We start from the raw sequence: 18,671 nt of genomic DNA on the forward strand, positions 1-18,671 counted from the left end.
TAGCCAATTTCAAACAACATTATCGAGTGCTTGTGCTATGCCGTCTGATGAGTGTTATGGATAACCAGACTGGTAAGGATAAACGTGCTGTTGAACTGGCTCGTAATCTATCACTGTTGGATTCCCTACATATGCAGAAAGAAGCCTGGAAACATGTTACACAGGCAACCGTTGTGAACTGCTACAAGCGGGCAAGCTTTGTTAAGGATGTGGAGAGGGACGAAACAGATGCAGCTGTTGCAAACGCGTCAGATGAAGAGGTTATTGACATCCCAGTCAGTGTTACTGAAGAGGAGTTCCATCGCTACGTAGCTGTTGATTACGATCTACAAACAGCTGAAGACAGCACTGATGTCGAGATATGCGCCTACACGCAGGCAACAACGGCTGATGATGGAACAGATGAAGAAATGAGCAGTGAGGCACTTGCTGATGAAATTCAGCAACCTCCTCCTGTCACTTTTGCAAGAGCGCTGGAGAGTCTCAACACCATGCGGGCCTATCTGGAGGCCACTGGATGTTAGCGCTATGACAGTTTTTACCGTCTGGCAGACGTAGTCTATGGAACTCACAGACCCAAGAGTGTACAGACGACTATAACTGATTACTTCAAGCAAGCCTAATGTCAGTTAACTGAGACTGTATACTGTACGTATAATAATAAACAGTACTGTACATATGTTTATCAGATGTCAAGCTTCTTTGGGTCACAACGGTTAAGTGCACGCGCTGGTTAACTGCATGCATTTCTTTGGTTCCAGACCCTTGCACTTAAGCGGATTGCACTGTATTTGTTGACAGAGTGAGTGGAAGTTAGGGTGCTCTAAAAAGGGATGACTGAAAGCAACGTGCTGACACAAAGACTTTTCTCCAACAGATCCACTATGTCCCAGTAAACAGCTGCTTGTTGGCATCTTTTATTTTATCTCAGTTGCTGACTGGAATGACGTTTCACCGCTCTGCTTCTGTGGAATGTCACTCTTGCGCTGGTGGCGGATGCGTGCCAGGCTTTGGCTATATTGTTTCTCCCACAGCAGCTGTTTATTCTGCTCTTCCAGGCGAAGCTTGTGTGCCTGCAGAATGCGTGAGCGGCGGATTAAATGCAGGAGCTCCTGTCGATGCTGCTGGTTTTCTACTATCGCTCGCTCACTTTCTTGGATCATACTGCACATTGCCTCCTCCTGTGCCTGCTTTGTTAGTGTCAGCATTTGCTGCTGGGTGCCGTTCTCAAATGCAGCCTTTTCTTGAAGAAAACTGCTCTTGATTTGCAGCAAGTTCTGTATATGCTTCCCCCTACTGGCCATAACTTCTCTTTCAAGCTCTTTGATCCGGGACTGCTGTTCCTGCTGTAGATCTTTGACTGACTGAAGGTCTGCAATATCTTTGTTGATACGGAGCAGCTCACTCTCTTTCTGGAGCAGATTCTTCCTCAGTTCTTCCTCCTTTGCTCTGAACTGGAACTGAAGCTCTTCTTTCTGTTTTTCAATCTTCTCCAGCTCTTTCTTGTTCTGGTCACTTAGTGTAATGATGGCACTTTGGCGTTTTTGGGTCCTTTTAGACATATAGGACATGTATTCCTGACTGTCCACCCGTATCTGTTGGGCCTCCTTTTGCAGGAACTCATTTTCATTCCGTAGTAGGTCCATTTTTTTCCTCAGGCACTCAAACTCTGCTGTGAGCTTATCATATTCCTGTTGCAACAGAGCCTCTTTCTCAGTTTTGGCTGCTTTTGGGGCTTCTTCAGTGCTTTCAGCCCCCTCGCCAGATCCTAAAGAAGTTCCTTGTGCAGGGTTTGGGTTCGTTCTCAAGTTCTTACCCTTCTCTTTCGGCTGCTTTTTCTTGACTGGCATGTCTTCTCACAGCAATAGACCTAGGAGGTGTTCACAAAAATAAGTTATTTCAAAATTTGAAGTTCTCCTAGTAAACACAAGAAGTTCACAACCTTCACTTGATGTAGGGTTTCATCAGTAGATCACCTGAAATAGACACCACCTCATTTGCTGCCCTTCACATTTCTGCCCCAGATTCCTTGTTCTCAAGTCCAAATGATTATAAACTCTCTATTTGGCTGTTGCCATCACCCTAACTTTCTTTCCTGGACTATTCTGTCCCCATGACTATTTTAAATGGTAATGAAGGAAAGGTTATGAGCAACCAGAGGAGCTGCTGCTTTAGCTTAACAGTACAATCTATATTATGGAGCTAGGAATCCCAAAGACCTTGGCTGGAAAATACTCTATAACACCTTGGTGAGTCTCATGCCCTCAGTAATAGAAATCTGTAGAAACTGTATACTTTCCTTCAAAGAAAAACATAAACTAGGTATTAGGGTTGCATTTCAATTACATTTTTAATTGTGATTAATCGTATGATTAAAGGTATGTTATTTATTTATTTTTCCCACCTCAGCTCCTTGTGACTTTGGGCAAGTAACTTAATGCTCCATTGCCCAGAATCATAAGAAGCTGCAGTGAGGGGGAAAAAATAACACACCTTTAATCATGCGATTAATCGCAATTATAAATTTTAATCTACATGCAGCCTTTAAAAAATGAAAGAGGAAAAAAGTAATGAAAAGATAAGAAATACAAAATACAAATTGAAAATTTGGGTTTATGCCAGGTACTTGTGACCTGGATTGGCCACTGTTGGAAGCAGGATACTGGGCTAGATGGACCATTGGTCTGACCCAGTATGTCTATTTTTATGTTCTTATATAAGTTAACAAATCTACAACAGCATGCAAAATAGCTATAAACAGCCTTACAGTTTTTACAGCCTACTTCAGAAAAACAAGTCTACTAGGTATAGATATAGTGGAACCTGCTAAGCTAAGGAAACACAGAATTTCATGTCCCCTCTGTTTACCATATAGATTCTGCATTTGAACACAAGTGGAAAGTTTTAACCTGTCACCTATTCTTCATCTCCCGAGCTCTATAACTCAAAAGTTGGCTTACCACTTGATGATATTAGAACAATGGTTCTCAAGCCAGTCCTGGCATTCCCTCTGCAGTTCCTCAATACCTCTCCACTCTTATCTCTCCCTACACTCCTCCCTGAGGACTCCGTTCATCAGGTAAATCTCTCTTATCTGTACCCTTTCCCTCCACTGCCTACTCCAGACTCCATTCCTTTTATCTTGCTGCACCATACATCTGGAATGGACTTCCTGAGTCAGTATGTCAAGCTCCATCTCTGGCCATCTTCAAATCTAGGGTAAAAGCCCACCTTTTAAGGCCACCCCTGCTTTTAATTCCTATCCCTCAGTACCTATGTCTGTTTTATCATTCCCACCTTAAGTAATTCCCTTATCCCTCCTGTTTTTTTCTGTCCTAATTAGATTGTAACTCTGTCGAGCAGGGACTGTCTCTTCATGTTCAAGTGTTTAGTGCAGTGTACATCTAGTAGCACTATAGAAATCATAAGTGGTAGTAGTAGTAGTAGCAGCAGTAGTAGTAGGAAACACCCAGTCAGAATTACAGGATATGCATAATGAATGTGTGGAAGATAGATTTGCATACAATGGAGGCAGTGCATGCAAATCACTGATACATATTCATTACGGATATAATGAAAACCAAATTGGCTTGGTGTGTTCTAAGGGCTGGGTTGAGAACCCCTGCATAAAAGCTATTGAACTCAACCATTATCTGTTCCTTTTTGTTGATTGTTAGAGAGAACAAAAAAAAACACATCTCTTCAGAGCATTGTGCTGTAAGCAGACTCATGAGTTTTCATATATCTTCTGATCTCTTGCAATTAATATTTTGTTATTTTGTTGTCATTTCTTTTTAAGATTCAAGTTTCACATTTATTTGATATATTGCTTACTAGAAAACTATCCCGGCAGTTTACATAAAATCAATACAGACTTAAAACAAAGGTACAATGGTTACAAAAGGAGCATAATTTACAATTATCAAAGGAATAGAGAAGAAAAGTAAAGCCTTGCTCTTGTAAGTCTCAAAATCCCAAACTCTAATTGGCAGCCACCCAGAACAACTAACAAAATATGGTTTATGAATCAAAGGCCTTTTGAAAGAAAAAAAGTTTTTAAGCCCTTCTTAAATTTAATATAGGAGGAAGGGAGCTCCAAAGAGTAGGTGCACTATTGAAATACCAACAGTGTTTAAACCAAGTTTTGCTGGGAAGATCTCAAAGTACATGAGGACAAATATGGTATCAAATAACAAAACAGAAAAAAGGTTCAGCAGCTATGTGTATAGAAGCACTAACAGTGCTGAATATTTTTTCTTTAATCTTTATGAATTTAAAAATAATTACAAATAAACACCAATATTGGAATTCAGTTAGAATAGCAATAAGAAAATTGAGGAAATATACCCGCCTGTTTAATAAGCCATGCACTAATGCCGACACAGCTCATTCATTCTGAATGGGCTGGGTCAGTGTTGCCACAGGGCAGCCATTAGTGTACCTTAACAAACAGGGGGATAATATTAGTAAGGAAATAATATATCCAAATCTCGCCCACGAGTAAAGAAAAACAGATCCTACAAATAAGGAAATAGGAAATCAGGAACAAAATTATATAATTAAGAGAATCACTCCCCACAACTATTTCTTAAGTCCACTCTTACACTGAACATATAGGACCACACTGCCACATTAACATCCTCCTTAGATCTCAAAAAGTTCTCCAACTGTTTAGGGTCAAAAGATTGAAATTGTTTACCCTCAAAAACTATTAAACATAATCAATGAAAAAAGCCTTGCGCCTCGTCTGTGTATCTCTAGCAAGATCCGGAAAAAGCAAAATATTTTAAAATTCTTTTTGATCTTTCATGATTCTTTTCAGGGGTGAGGGAACTGCCTGGGAATGCTGCTCTGAGCTGCCAAGACCTAACAGGACAGGGTACATTTCTACCTGGTTGAGAAAGTGAATTTCAGCTAAAAGCTGCCTCAGAAGCTTGAAAAAGCACCTGCTATCCATACAAAGTTATCTGTGGCTGCTATGGCCCAGAGTGGTTTGTCCCATTTCATAGCACTGAGTGTCAGTGAGAAGAAGAAGGATAGATCATTGAGGTGATCTGGTCCAGATTCTCAGAAGAGAGAGAGAGAGAGAGAGAGAGAGAGAGAGAGAGAGAGAGAGAGAAACTACTGCTAGCTTGTAGTCCTTGTTAGGGAAAAGAATGGATTATGAGGAATAATGGAGCTGGTGAAAGCTGAGAGTTTGAAAGATCTTAGTAGCCTTAGGTTTTGCTGATCTGCCTGATCTAAGAGAAAGGGAATACTGGGGAACTCGGAGCCACCAAAGAGAAAGAGAGAGGAGAATGTGTGACTGGTGCACAGAAAACCTGTTTGCCTACCAAAGAGAGTAAGAGGAGTGAAGCACAGAGTTTAACCTGTGCCCAGGAGCTAGATAGAAGTGTGAAGGACTAATAGATAGGAGAGAGGCTGCCGACCACCCTAGATGAGACAACTGGCATAATACAGGGGAGTGAGGATTTTAACAACTGCTCAATCTGTCAAGAGGTGTGAAGGATGTGTGAGATTAGGGAAGAGAGTACATACTCTGCAGAGGAGACCCAGGATTATAAATCCTTTGAAACATTTAGAGAATTTTTGCAACTATTTCACTTTGCTATTATGGACTATTTGCTTATTTATTTTCCTATAGCTTCTTTTGGGAATTTTATAACAATTCAGAACTGCATCCGTGTTACATTTTTTTCCTTTAAGTTTACTGTGCTTATCTAGTTTTATCTTTTACTATTAAAGCCTGCCAATAGGGGACCCTGTGCTTGGGGAGAGGATTTTTGAGAGCGATACAGAAATTTTGGCTGCAGACGCTACCGAAAGTATTTGTTAACCAGCCTTTGGGGTATCCTTCAGCCCCACTGATCTGGGAGGTCCGCTACATGACTAAGGTTATTCTGTTTAATTTGGAGAACAGAAGGGATGCTAATGCAGATATTCAGGACCCATTTTACAAAGGCACACTAACGTTTTTAGTGCACGCTTAAAACGTTAGAGACACCCATATATTCCTAAGGGGGTCTCTAGTGTTTAGCATGTACTAATCATTAGCGCATGATAAAAATGCTAGCATGCCTTTGTAAAAGACCCTTCAGTTCTTGAAGCTCAACTCTCCTTGGGACTTAGGGTGCAACTGTATTACTAGGTGCCTGGTAGAAACCTATTCTATACAGGAGCATAGGGGCCGATTTTCCTTTATAGAATACTATTGTAACAGGGAAAATATGCACCTGCAGGTTAGGTATGCGTAATTAAACCAGAGACAGTGTAAGCATAAGTGTGTATGCCTAATTGCTGGAGATAGTCAGAATCTGGGCAGAGCGCAAATTATAAGTTACGTGTACACCTGCCTGTAAAAAACCTTACACTGGAAAGTAATGTTAAGAATACAACAAGGAAGATGTTCCACTCAATGTGGAAACTCAAAAGAGTTAAACCTTTCTTCCCTAGGGGAATCTTTCGTAATCTAGTGCGATCAATGGTACTGAGTCACTTAGACTATTGTAATGGTCTTCTTGCTGGTTGTAAAGAACAAATCATTAAAAAACTTCAAACTACCCAAAACACCGCAGCCAGACTTATATTTGGAAAGACAAAATATGCAAGTGCTAAGCCCCTAAGAGAAAACTTACATTGGCTTCCTCTTAAAGAACGTATAACTTTCAAAATATGTGTTCTAGTGCATAAAATAATTCATGGTGATGCCTCGACTTACATGTTAGACCTCATTGACCTACCACCCAGGAATGCTATAAGATCAGCACGCACATTCCTAAATCTTCATTTCCCCAGTTGTAAAGGTCTAAAATATAAAATAATTCATGCGTCCAGCTTTTCATACTTGAGTTCGCAAATGTGGAATGCTTTACCTCTTGACCTGAAAATTATTCAAAACCTAATTAACTTCCGTAAAGCTCTGAAGACACATCTCTTTAACATGACATACCATAATGATTCATAATGGGACTGTAATTCTCCACCATATACTTAACAATTAGATTATTTTCTCCCTATACAGTATTGCCTAATTTATTATGTATTCCATGTTCAATATGTACTGTAATACCAGTTGCATATTCTTCTCTTTTGTACCTAATTGTTCATTATATCATCCATGTTTCTATATATATTACCAATTGTATCTGTCATGACGGAAATTGTAAGCCACGTTGAGCCTGCAAATAGGTGGGAAAATGTGGGATACAAATGCAACAAATAAATAAATAAATAAATAAATAAATAAATAAATAAATAAACTGCACTATATAGGATATATGCATATTTACAGAGTAGAGCAGAAGCAGAATTTTGGCAATTATGCATGCAAGAGCACACACATGCACATATATGCTGTTATTTTAGGAGTCTTTTTTCTAAGGTGCACCAACGTATTTAGCACGTGCTAATGATTGGTACATGCTAAATGATAAGATGCCCGTAGGAGAATTTGGAGGAATTTGGATGCCCCGTTCTCTTCCCCTCCACACATACACCCACTGTGCATAATTCACAGGAGGCAGCTCTTTAGGTACCAGCGAAGGTTGCTATCCTATGATTTAGCCATGTGTGGAGACACATCAGGGAGACCCTTGCAAGGTAATTGTTATGCAGTTCAGCTATGAGCCCAGCATCAGCCATGTGTAATCACCATACGTTCCCAGGGTCACTTGCAGATTCAAAGTTTGAGGGATTGCCTTGAGACCCCTCTTCTATCCCCATGGCCCACATCACCATATGGAACCCCCAGCATGCAAGACTGAAATGATAAACTCCATATCTCTGGTCAGACCTGCTGTTCCACGCCTATATAGACATATACATGCAGAGACTACAGTCATAAATCCTATTTGTCAGCACTACCTCCATGCCAAAGAGCAGATGTCAACAATGAAGTGCTCCAAGCCATCCATAATCTTCATGCCCACCTAAGACCAGCCAGGACCTCTGGCCATGCAGTGACTCCACACATCCTAGCAAGCATCCAAACTGGCTGACTTCATCCGTCACAGCCTGTCTGAGGAACATATTAAAACATGTCATGCAGGAACCTGGTCTGTTAAGCTAAGAAGGGTTACTACATGAACCCATCCTCTCAAACTTACATTTCGCAGATGCTATGGGGTGCGCCTGGAACTGGAGATGCTAAGGTGGCACTTCGCCACAGACAGCATGAGAACAGGCCTCTGATCAGGCACATCAGGGAGCACCTACTACTACTACTTAACATTTCTAGAGCGCTACTAGGGTTACACAGCGCTGTACAGTTTAACAAAGAAGGACAGTCCCTGCTCGAAGGAGCTTACAATCTAAAGGATGAAATGTCAAGTTGGGGCAGTCAAGATTTCCTGACTAGAGGTGTAGTGGTTAGGTGCCGAAGGCGACATTGAAGAGGTGGGCTTTGAGCAAGGATTTGAAGATGGGCAGGGAAGGGGCCTGGCGTATGGGCTCAGGGAGTTTATTCCAAGCATGGGGGAGGCGAGGCAGAAAGGGCGGAGCCTGGAGTTGGCGGTGGTGGAGAAGGGTACTGAGAGGAGGGATTTGTCTTGAGAGCGGAGGTTACGGGTAGGAACGTAAGGGGAGATGAGGGTAGAGAGGTAAGGAGGGGCTGCAGATCAAGTGCATTTGTAGGTTAGTAGGAGAAGCTTGAACTGTATGCGGTACCTGATCGGAAGCCAGTGAAGTGACTTGAGGAGAGGGGTGATATGAGTATATCGGTCCAGGTGGAAGATAAGACGTGCAGCCGAGTTCTGAACGGACTGAAGGGGCGATAGATAACAACATAGCAGCTCTATAACAGCCATCTCCTGGAGCAATGAATGTGTATGCATTTCTCTTCCCTCTCTCCCCCCCCCCCCCCCGTTCTCTTCCCCTCCACACATACACCCACTGTGTGCTGCCTGTCTGCATGCCATGCTTTGTGACTCACAGGGCAGGCAGTACGCAGTGTGTATATGTAGGGGGAGGAGGATGGGGGAAGAGAGATGCAGTCACACAAGCTGTGTTTGTCTTCTGCTGGAGTGTGAGGGAGTATATGTGTGTGGTTGTGTGTTTTGGAGGAAAGAGGTGGTGCTGTGTGGATGTGGGGGAGTAGGGGTTTTGTTGGGTATATGTTTGGCTGGGCGGTGCAGGGTAAGGAGTTAGTGATGTTTTACTTGCTTGGAGGACTCTCTCTGGGTGTCACTTCCTTGTGGGATGGAGTGGGAGTGGAGTGAATTCCCGCTGGAGGTTCTTGGGGGAGGGGGGTGGTTGGGGGGTTCGCGTGAGGGCTGGGTGGGGTGTGGGGGATGTATATAGGAAGTATTGCTTGTGGGAAGGGTGTTTCATGTTTGAGTGTAGTGGAGGAGAGCCTAGTGGTTAGTGCAGTGGACTCTGATTCTGGGGAACTGGGTTTGATTCCTACTGCAGCTCCTTGTGACTTTGGCCAAGTCACTTAACCCTTCATTGCCCCAGGTACAAATAAGTACCTGTATACACTATGTAAACCGCTTTGAATGTAGTTGCAAAAATCACAAACAGGTGGTATATCAAGTCCCATTCCCTTTCTCTTTCCTCTTGATGGGAGACACATCATTACAGTTGGTGCCTCTTAATGTTAAAGGGATTAATTCTCCTTTCAAAAGGAGCTTGATGTTCAAGGAGCTCTGGCATTTCAGCTGGGATATTTGTTTGGTACAGGAAACCCATCTTCACTGAGTTACTGAGAAATTGGTGCACCATTGTCATTTCCCCCTGATGCTTTGGGCTTCTAATAAGTTAGAAAGTGCAAAAAAGGAGATGTGGGGATTCTGTTTGCCCAGAGATTGAGAGTTGAGGTTAAGTGGGTGAGACGGGATGATGAAGGGAGTTTTTGATGGTTGTGGTTGCTATTAATGGGATGGTTTCTACCGTGGTTAATTTGTATGCACTGAATGGGGGTCAGGGGATTTTTTTTTTGGATAGTCATGAGTAGGAGATTTTGCAATTCCAGGAAGGGTCTCTAATTGTGGGAGGGGATTTAACATGATGATGACCCCTAGACTGAATAATACTGGAGGGAGGGGGACATATCGTAGGGTAGATAGGAGGTTCCTTAATTACCTTAATTTTGTGGATTTCTGGTGGGAGGCTCATGAGGCCAGGCGGGATTATACTTTCTATTCATCCATCCATCCATCGTAGCTACTCTTGCATTGACCATACTTTTTTTGGGGTAGGGGGCTCTTGCATTTGAGTTACATCATAGCACTTGGCAGGGGCGCCTTTTGTCACCCCTGATGTTTGCCCTGGTGATAGAACCTTTGGCACAGCGGGTGAGGACCTAGGAGCTGATTCATGGAGTCAGTGGTGTGCGAGCTGGTTGTTGAGCCCTCCAGCACAGCTCATGGAGCAAGAAGAGGTCACAGCAGGTCACTTCCTCCTCCTGCGCCAGCTTAGACCCAACTGTTTATGTGAACTGCGATCCCGCAGTTCACATAAACAGTTGGATCTAAGTCAGCACAGACATAACAAGTCACATGTATTGAGCCCCCAACTCCAGCTCACATGCCAAAGCAGGTGACTTTGGCGTCTAGAACGGGCAGGCGCCTGGTATCCAGTATCTCTCCCTTTCCTCCGCCTCCCTTCCTGGTTCCAGCATCTGTCCTTCTCCTCCCCCACCCCCTGGTTCCTCTAACTTTTTTCCCTTGTCGCCAGACCTGGTAGCAGCACTACTTCCATTGAATCAGCCTGCCTCAGGGCTTTGGGTCTCCTATATGACGTATCCTGCCCTCACTGATGCAACTTACTGCTTTGGCGAGGATGGGTTGTGTTACAGGGAAGGCCCAAAGCTCAGAGGCAGGCTGATTCAATGGAAGTCACAGAGGTTAGATTGAGAACAGGAGATGGCATGTCAAAAAGTTGAAGCCACAGAGGTTAGACTGAGAACAGGAGATGGCATGTCAAAAAGTTGAAGCCATGGAGTTTGGTCTCGGCCTCTCCTCCCCATGCACAGCCATCCCCCGGCCATACCGTACACTCAAATCAAAGCAAACCATGAGCTGCTGCATCCATGTTGTCATGGCGGTTAGCTTGACGGAGTTTAAAAAGGGGTTAGATAGATTCCTAAAGGACAAGTCCATAGACCGCTATTAAATGGACTTGGAAAAATTCCGCATTTTTAGGTATAACTTGTCTGGAATGTTTTTACGTTTGGGGAGCGTGCCAGGTGCCCTTGACCTGGATTGGCCACTGTCGGTGACAGGATGCTGGGCTAGATGGACCTTTGGTCTTTCCCAGTATGGCACTACTTATGTACTTATGTACTTATGTACTTATTCTTTATTGCTTGTAACATTTTTATTTAATCTCACTTATATTTTCAAACATGCCGGCTTGTGCAGCATACGGATGTACAAAGAGGAATAACAGAAAACATTTTCATAGGCAGAGTAGTAATTTGTTATAAATTGTAATCGATGTGTCATTTGGAGGGGCTGCTGCTTTGTGCCACTTTTTGGGCGTTTTTCTGTTTTGAAAATGAGCCACCATATGTTTATGTTTATTTCTGGTTTTTGATAAATCACCAAATTGTGGACATGCTATATTTAAGCGATGTACAATTATAAATTAACTTCCAAAAGAAAGATAATAATGCCCCCCAAAAAGGACAGGAAAGTACCCAATCTCACAAAGATACAAAAATTCCACTCATATATTAAAAGCAGAAATGTATAAAAACATTGTGATTGCTTCTGTTCTCAATCTGTCAGCCCTAAGGAGGATTAAAGCTACTGTGTGTTTTAAAGTTAGTTCTGAATTTCTTATAAGGGGCTTCAGAGCGAAGTCTCAGAGGCAAATTGTTCTAGAGAAAAGGTGTTAGAAAGAAAAAAGCAGCACTAGTTCTTGTTAACTCCCAATGGGTCTGTGATGGAGATGGAAGAACTAATCGATGATTGCTTAAGGATCAAAGGATTTGAGAAGGGACATATGGTATAGTTAAATTAGATACGTAATCTGGAGTCCCATCATACAGAGTCTTAAAGGTTAGGGTCAGAACTTTAAACAGTACTCTAAACTAAATAGGGCACCAATGCAGGTGCAGAAAAGGTGGGGGGGGGGGGGGGGGTAACGTGATCATGACACTTCCACTTATTCAGAAATGTTGGGATTACATTTTGTTTCACCTTTCTCATTTCATTGTGCTTCTTCTCAATCACTGACCCTCTGGGAACTCATGCTACAGACAATAACAGATTAATCTTTGAGATTGTTTCCTAGCCCACACATTTAGCTGGCCACACCATTATTTATTTAGATTTTGCTCACACCTTTTTCAGTAGTAGCTCAAGGTGAGTTACCTGAGGCAATGTAGGGTTAATTGACTTGCCCAAGATCACAAGGAGCAGCAGTGGGATTTGAACCAGCCACCTCTGGATTGTAAGACTGGTGCTCTAACCACTAGGCCACTCCTCCAATTTAATTTGTCCCACTTTTCTTTCTACCTCTCAGCTTACTGATGTGTCCACCTTTTCTTTATCATGGTCAGACCATTTATTGGTATCCTGCCTTCTCAATTTCCCTAGTAAGTGTTCTCCTTCAACCACTTTATCATTGATAGAGAAATACCTATCAGTCTTTCCAGCTTTATAAAATCAGTATTGACTCTTGTCCTCCATTAGTTAACTTTTTTCCAACTGACATGCAATTTGTGCATGAAAGTGTGCAATCAATATTCACAAGAGACATTTGTATGCACCACTGCATGCAAATGTCTCTCATGAATATTCATGGTGTGTATCCTAAAAAACCTGACTGGCTGGAGTGCCTTTAGGACCAGTTAGGGAACCACTGGTCTAGGTGATAAGTCACGTAAGTGCGATAGAGAGTATGTATTACCTTAGTGTCAAGGTAAAAATAGATGGAATATAGTTTGTGTAGTGCAAAAATCATAAACGAAGCACTGAGGAAATCTGTTCTGTGACAGTTAGATGGGAGTTGATGATAACACCCAAATATTGAAAGGAATTAACCGGAGGTTGCAGTTTACCAAAAAGTGTTGGGACAAGAGAAGGTGGAGATACATGATTTGTAACCCAGCAAGAAACTATTTTGTCTGTATTAAGGGGAAATGGGACTTGATATACTGCCTTTTTGCAACTACATTCAAAGCGGTTTACATATATTCAGGTACTTATTTTGTACCAGGGGCAATGGAGGGTTAAGTGACTTACCCAGAGTCACAAGGAGCTGCAGTGGGAATTAAACTCAGTTCCCCAGGATCAAAGTCCACTGCACTAACCACTAGGAGACTACTCCACTCCACTCCACTTAAGAACTAAAGAGTTATTTTTAAGCTAAGAGGTCACAGGCAACAGAATCTAAGCAGAACTTAAAGCAGCGGTTCCCAAATCTGGTTGGTCCTGGAGCCACTTCAGCCAGTCATGTTTTCAGGATATTCACAATGACTATTCATGAGAGAGATTTGCATGCAGTGGAGGCAGTGCATAAAAATCTCTCTCATGAATATTCATTGTGGATACACTGAAGATCTGACTGGCTGGGGTGCCTCTAGGACCAGATTTGGGAACCACTGCTGTAAAGGATGAAGATTAATAGCTGTAGGATGTGAGATAAACCAGCAAAATGTTGTCTGCAGAGACTTAAGTAGAGATTCCACAGGACTAGGTAATGGTTGCTATGGGACGCAAAAAGATATTGAATTGCAGAGGTGACAGAATAGACCCTCAGGGGTCGCCACAAGTCATAAGATCCATGAAGCCCAGTATCCTGTTTCCAACAATGGCCAATCCAGATCACAAGTACCTGGCAAGATCCCAGAACAGTGAAACAGATTTTATGCTGCTTATCCTAGAGGGAGGGAGGGAAGGAGGCCCAAAGGGAGGCGTTCTGCTGCTGCCTGCAGCGCTTTCACACGGAGGTGAGAGGCGCTGTGATTTCAATGCAGGGGGCCCGGCCCAGTAGCAGACAGTCGACGACGGAGGGCGGGTGGAACTACGTCGCTGGGCCTCCCTTGGAGGCCCGGGCCTGGGGAATTTTGTCCTCCCTGCCCCCCTCCCCTCGGCGGCCCTGGGATGACCTCTACAAATGCAGAATCCTGGAGCTGAGTTGAGCTCACAGCCAGTCTAGTTTAATTTTTTCAACTGCATGTAGGTTGTAAGTAGGGGAGGAGAGCATTCTAAATGTTTCCTGATAAAATACAAACCTACAGCGATAACTTGTATGGATTTAGGCAGAAGGTAGAACAAATGGCAAGAAAGTTACAAATCCTCATAATTGGTGAGAGAGAATGGATAGACACAGGCTCACTGTTCACAGATCAGCAGTTTTCTCCTGTTCGGCTTTTACAGTTGTGCACTTTTGTTTGAGACTTCCTGTTGCTTAGCTACCTTCAACAAACCGTTCAAACCCTGATCCTTTAATTCCCACACATCCAGCCCCCTGAATTAGTTGCCCATTGCTTCTGTTTATAGTCACTTTGTACTTACCTACTACAGAACAGCAGATGTTGTTATATGCAATAAAGATCTTTTCCAGAGCTGTATCCTCAGCAGGTTTCTCTCTTTCACATCTCTGGGTCTGTGAAATCAGTTGGACTGCAAGCATGCAGCAGCAACTGGTTCTTCCTGAAACTTTCAGCTTGTTAATATTCATGAGCTTGGGCTTTCTCCAGAACGCATTTCCAGCCTGACAGCTGTTTAAAGAGGCAGTGCGTCTGAACCCTCCCATGCCTAACAGAACTGTGCAGGACTCACGGACTGGATTTTTACTTCAGTGCCTTTTCTTTAATGGTAACAAACTTAGACTATGTATAGGAACTGCAAGATTAGATATTAAAAAAAAGTGGTATTTTATTCATATATAAATCTCAAACCAAATGAAGAAATAAGAGTCAACAAACAAGTGATAACCTTTTTACTGGACTATCAGTATATCACTGACAAGGTTTTGAGAATTATTCTCTCTTCATCAGGTTAGTGAAGAAACAACGCAGTTACACCACAATGCAAGTTTATGCCAGCACATATCACAGGACCCACATGGGAAACTTATATCCAAGTGAGCTAACTCTCTATACCAAATGAACAAACCTATATAAACCAAGATAATATTTTCTCTTTCATAATCCAGTTACAAATATATGTTTCAATAAGGAATGTAAATACACTTAACAAATATTTATTAGAACAAAATATTTTTCTTACAAACAAAAGTATCCATAATATAAAACACATTACCATCAACATCAGTGTTCCCTCTAAGCTGAGTGGGAACCTCCATCTGCATTGCTGCCAGTGGGGAGTGGTGCTTTAATGTTGTGTTTTCAGTCACTAAGGACAGGGCAGGCAGGTTCCCTGGAGTCCTGCGGAGCTTACCTGCCCCTCACTATTGAAAATGTGACAGTGAAACACCACCCCCTCCCCCCAACAGCAGAACTGTAGGTGGAAGTCTCCTGCTCAGCTTAGAGGAAACAGTGTCCAACATGTTAAAAAGCAGGGGCTTAAAAAACCCACATCCAGTAGTGTCAGGGCCGCCAAGAGACTGGGCCGGGCCCAGGGCAAGGCCGCCCCCTCCTTCTGCCACTGGGCTGGGCCCCCTGCATTGAAATCACAGCGCCTCTCACCTCCGTGTGAAAGCGCTGCAGGCAGCAGCAGATCGCCTCCCTTTGGGCCTCCTTCCCTCCCTGTGTCCTGCCCTTGCGGAAATTACATCAGACAAGGGCGGGACACAGGGAGAGATAGAGGCCCAAAGGGAGGCGATCTGGTGCTGCCTGCAGCGCTTTCACACGGAGGTGAGAGGCACTGTGATTTCAATGCAGGGAGCCCAGCCCGGTGGCAGACGGTTGACGACGGAGGGCAGGTGGGACTGTGGCGCCGGGCACCCCTTGGAGGCCCGGGGAATTTTGTCCCCCCTGCCCCCCCTCTCGGCGGCCCTGAGTAGTGTACCATGGGTGGGGTGGTGGAGTCTGCCCCAGGTGCAGGCAGCAAGGGGGTGTGCAGAGCAGGCGCACAACTGTCAGATCTGTCGGTCCCCTGCCCCATCTGATGTTACTTCCTGTTCCAGTGCAGGGGACTGGCAGGGCCGACAGCCATGCGCCTGCTCCACGTACCACCTTGCTAGGAGGAAAGGTGGTGGCACGATGCTTTTCGGGGGGGGGGGGATGTGATGCACTTTGAGGGGTGTGGCATGCCTTGGGGTTGATGTGCAGTGAATCATAGTGGTGACCCGTCCTGGGTGGCGAACAAGCTAGGTACACCACTGCCCACATCTGCTGAAACACAGCAAAGAATCCCATAGCTGCCATGTCCCAAAATGTGGAAGTTCCAAGTCTCTTAGAAACCCCAACCAAAATGTGTATGAGAAGTGTTTCACTCCTTCGGGGGTTTCATGAGGGGACTCTCTAAATGACATGAAAATAAGATCCAAAAATCTCTGTCTAGCTCGACATGCTCAAATAGCAAGCATGGGCAAAATGATTCAGAATCCCATCCTGCAAATAAAAAAGGAGGTGGGGGACCAAAAAAGATAAAGGTAACCATGTAAAGCTGTGGTGGATATATACATGAGTCAGGAATTACAGGAACAGTTAGACACGTTTATTTTATCACAATTTCACCCTGTCAGGTACTAAACAGCAGCGGAATAGCCAGACCCAGTATTTTGGACTTCTTAACGTTTAGTGTGTGCTAAGCTTTAATAACAGGGCCCCTAAGTGATTTCCGGAGCCATATGGTAACCCTACTTGCACATCTGCGCTCCCAGTAACCTCAAATTAGAACCAATGTAATACAAAAAGCTGTTCTTTTTTCAAACCATAAATGCTTACTTTTTGGCGTGGTGAATCCCCATGCTATGTGAGATGTTTCTTTGAACAGTAGGGGTGATCGGTGTTCACTGCGCTGTTCGTATTTTGTCCTCTTTTCTCAACGCAATGGTTGGATTTGTCTCTAGGTTTGATTATGGCTGTGCTTGTGCTGGTTGCCCCTGATGTTGAAGTTATGTCAGTCGCTCTTTTTCTTGATCTGGGGATAAAAAAAGTACAAAATCATAAAACTAATGAACACGCGCCATTTCATTCACAGGTTCCTGTTGCCCGAGGCCATCAAGATTGCCACCAATGAGCCCCAGAGCTGCATCATGCAGACGCCACATGGCCTCAGCTAAAACTATCATTTTGTAAGAGTATCAAGTGCTGAGAAAAAAAGGTGCTGCATTATTTATATGTAAGTAACCTTGAATTAGAATCAATGTGATACAAAAGCTGTTCTTTTCAAAACATAAATGCTTACTTGTTTGTTGTACTGAACCCCCATGCTGCGTGAGGCATTTCTTTGAGCAGTAGGGGTGGTCATGGGTTGCCAGGCTGTTCCTATTCTGCACTGTCAAAAAGGGCTTGCTCTGAGGCAGTGTTTGGTTACACAAAAAAGCCTTTCTTTTAGAGTATTAGGGGAGGAGGAGAAGGAGGAAGGGGCTTTTTTTTGGGGGGGGGGGGGGTTATCAGCACATACACACAGATGGCACGAGTTGTTCAATGTACATTTTAGCTGTAATGGACTTCTGTCAGTTGCTGCGAGTTGTAAAAAAAACAGAGGGCTGAAAAAAAGGTGTGTGCAGGGGGGGGGGTGAACATTAAAAAAAACAAGAAATGGTTTAAGGACATGGGTAAAACAAACTATGCACACTCCTCTTGGTCTATAGGGGGCAGTCAGGGGTGATTGACATCACTTCCTGTCACGTGACTCATTCAAGATGGTGGCGAGCAGTGTGAAACAGGATGTAGAGACCTCAGTACTCGCTATCTTTAAAAAGGGGTGTGGCCTGGGCAGAGTTATGATGTCACTTCATGAAATGTGGTAGGGACGGGTAATCCACCTAGGTGGATGAACAACAAAATCCCACAGATCAAATGGATGAAAAAGCAGGAGTGGGAAGTGGACCAATGACTCCAGAGACTGGGACAGGAGGGTAAAATGAGAAAACCTTTTATTACAAACTTGGCACAGATCTGTGTTTTGGCCACAGGCCAGCCTCAGGAGTCTGGGGACATATAAAATAACATGTAAAACAATGTGTATGATGAATACATAAAACAAAACACTACAGATGATAAAAAATATATTTATAAATATATAAAACATATGTAATCAATTGCAGACTTTCAAAACATACATATATGTTAATCGGGGGAAAATGAAGAAATAAAACATAATTATCAAAACGACATAAGACTGTATTATATTATCAAGAATACAGTACTTGTGCTTAAAACATGCTATTGAGTAACTTATAAGAAAATGAAAAATGACTATAAACTGTATCTTTAAAAGCAATGAGCACATTTACAATTTGGCTGAAATGACATACAATGGTGTAAAAAGTAAACATACAATGTACAATGCCTATGCTTAAAATACCCTATTAAAAAACTTGTGAATCCAAGGACAATAAGCACAGATGAAATGTCACTGAAAGGGGGGAGTTTAGGGCAGGGCTATGGAAAAGGGACAACATGCCAAACAGGGCCACCGAGAGGGGGGCAGGGGGGCAAAATTCCCTGGACCCGGCCTCCAAGGGAGCCCAGTGCTGGGGTCTCTCTCTCTCTCTCTCTCTCTGACAGGAGCAGGAGAAAACTCCGGCGCTGGGCCCCACTTGGAGGCTGGGGAGGCGCAGACACAGCAGGGCTTTGGGACAGA

At 43.4% G+C, this 18,671-nt stretch overlaps 1 protein-coding gene across 1 annotated transcript; it reads right to left on the reverse strand.

The window, feature by feature from the left end:
* Nucleotides 1-732: 732 nt before the first annotated feature.
* Nucleotides 733-14,559, reverse strand: LOC115465131 (coiled-coil domain-containing protein 166-like). The gene is made up of 2 exons (XM_030195532.1): nt 14,466-14,559; nt 733-1,870 (listed from the first exon to the last, which is right to left on the reverse strand). The coding sequence occupies exon 2, from the start codon at nt 1,848-1,850 to the stop codon at nt 918-920; it is 933 nt and encodes a 310-aa protein (XP_030051392.1). The 5' UTR covers nt 1,851-1,870; nt 14,466-14,559; the 3' UTR covers nt 733-917.
* Nucleotides 14,560-18,671: the final 4,112 nt, after the last annotated feature.

The sequence above is a fragment of the Microcaecilia unicolor genome, chromosome 3 (genome assembly GCF_901765095.1).
Source record: "Microcaecilia unicolor chromosome 3, aMicUni1.1, whole genome shotgun sequence".
Classification (NCBI taxonomy): domain Eukaryota; kingdom Metazoa; phylum Chordata; class Amphibia; order Gymnophiona; family Siphonopidae; genus Microcaecilia; species Microcaecilia unicolor.

What these genes read in the sequence shown, in the direction of transcription:
- LOC115465131 (XM_030195532.1), bottom strand. Translation starts at nt 1,850, where the DNA reads ATGCCAGTCAAGAAAAAGCAGCCGAAAGAGAAGGGTAAGAACTTGAGA.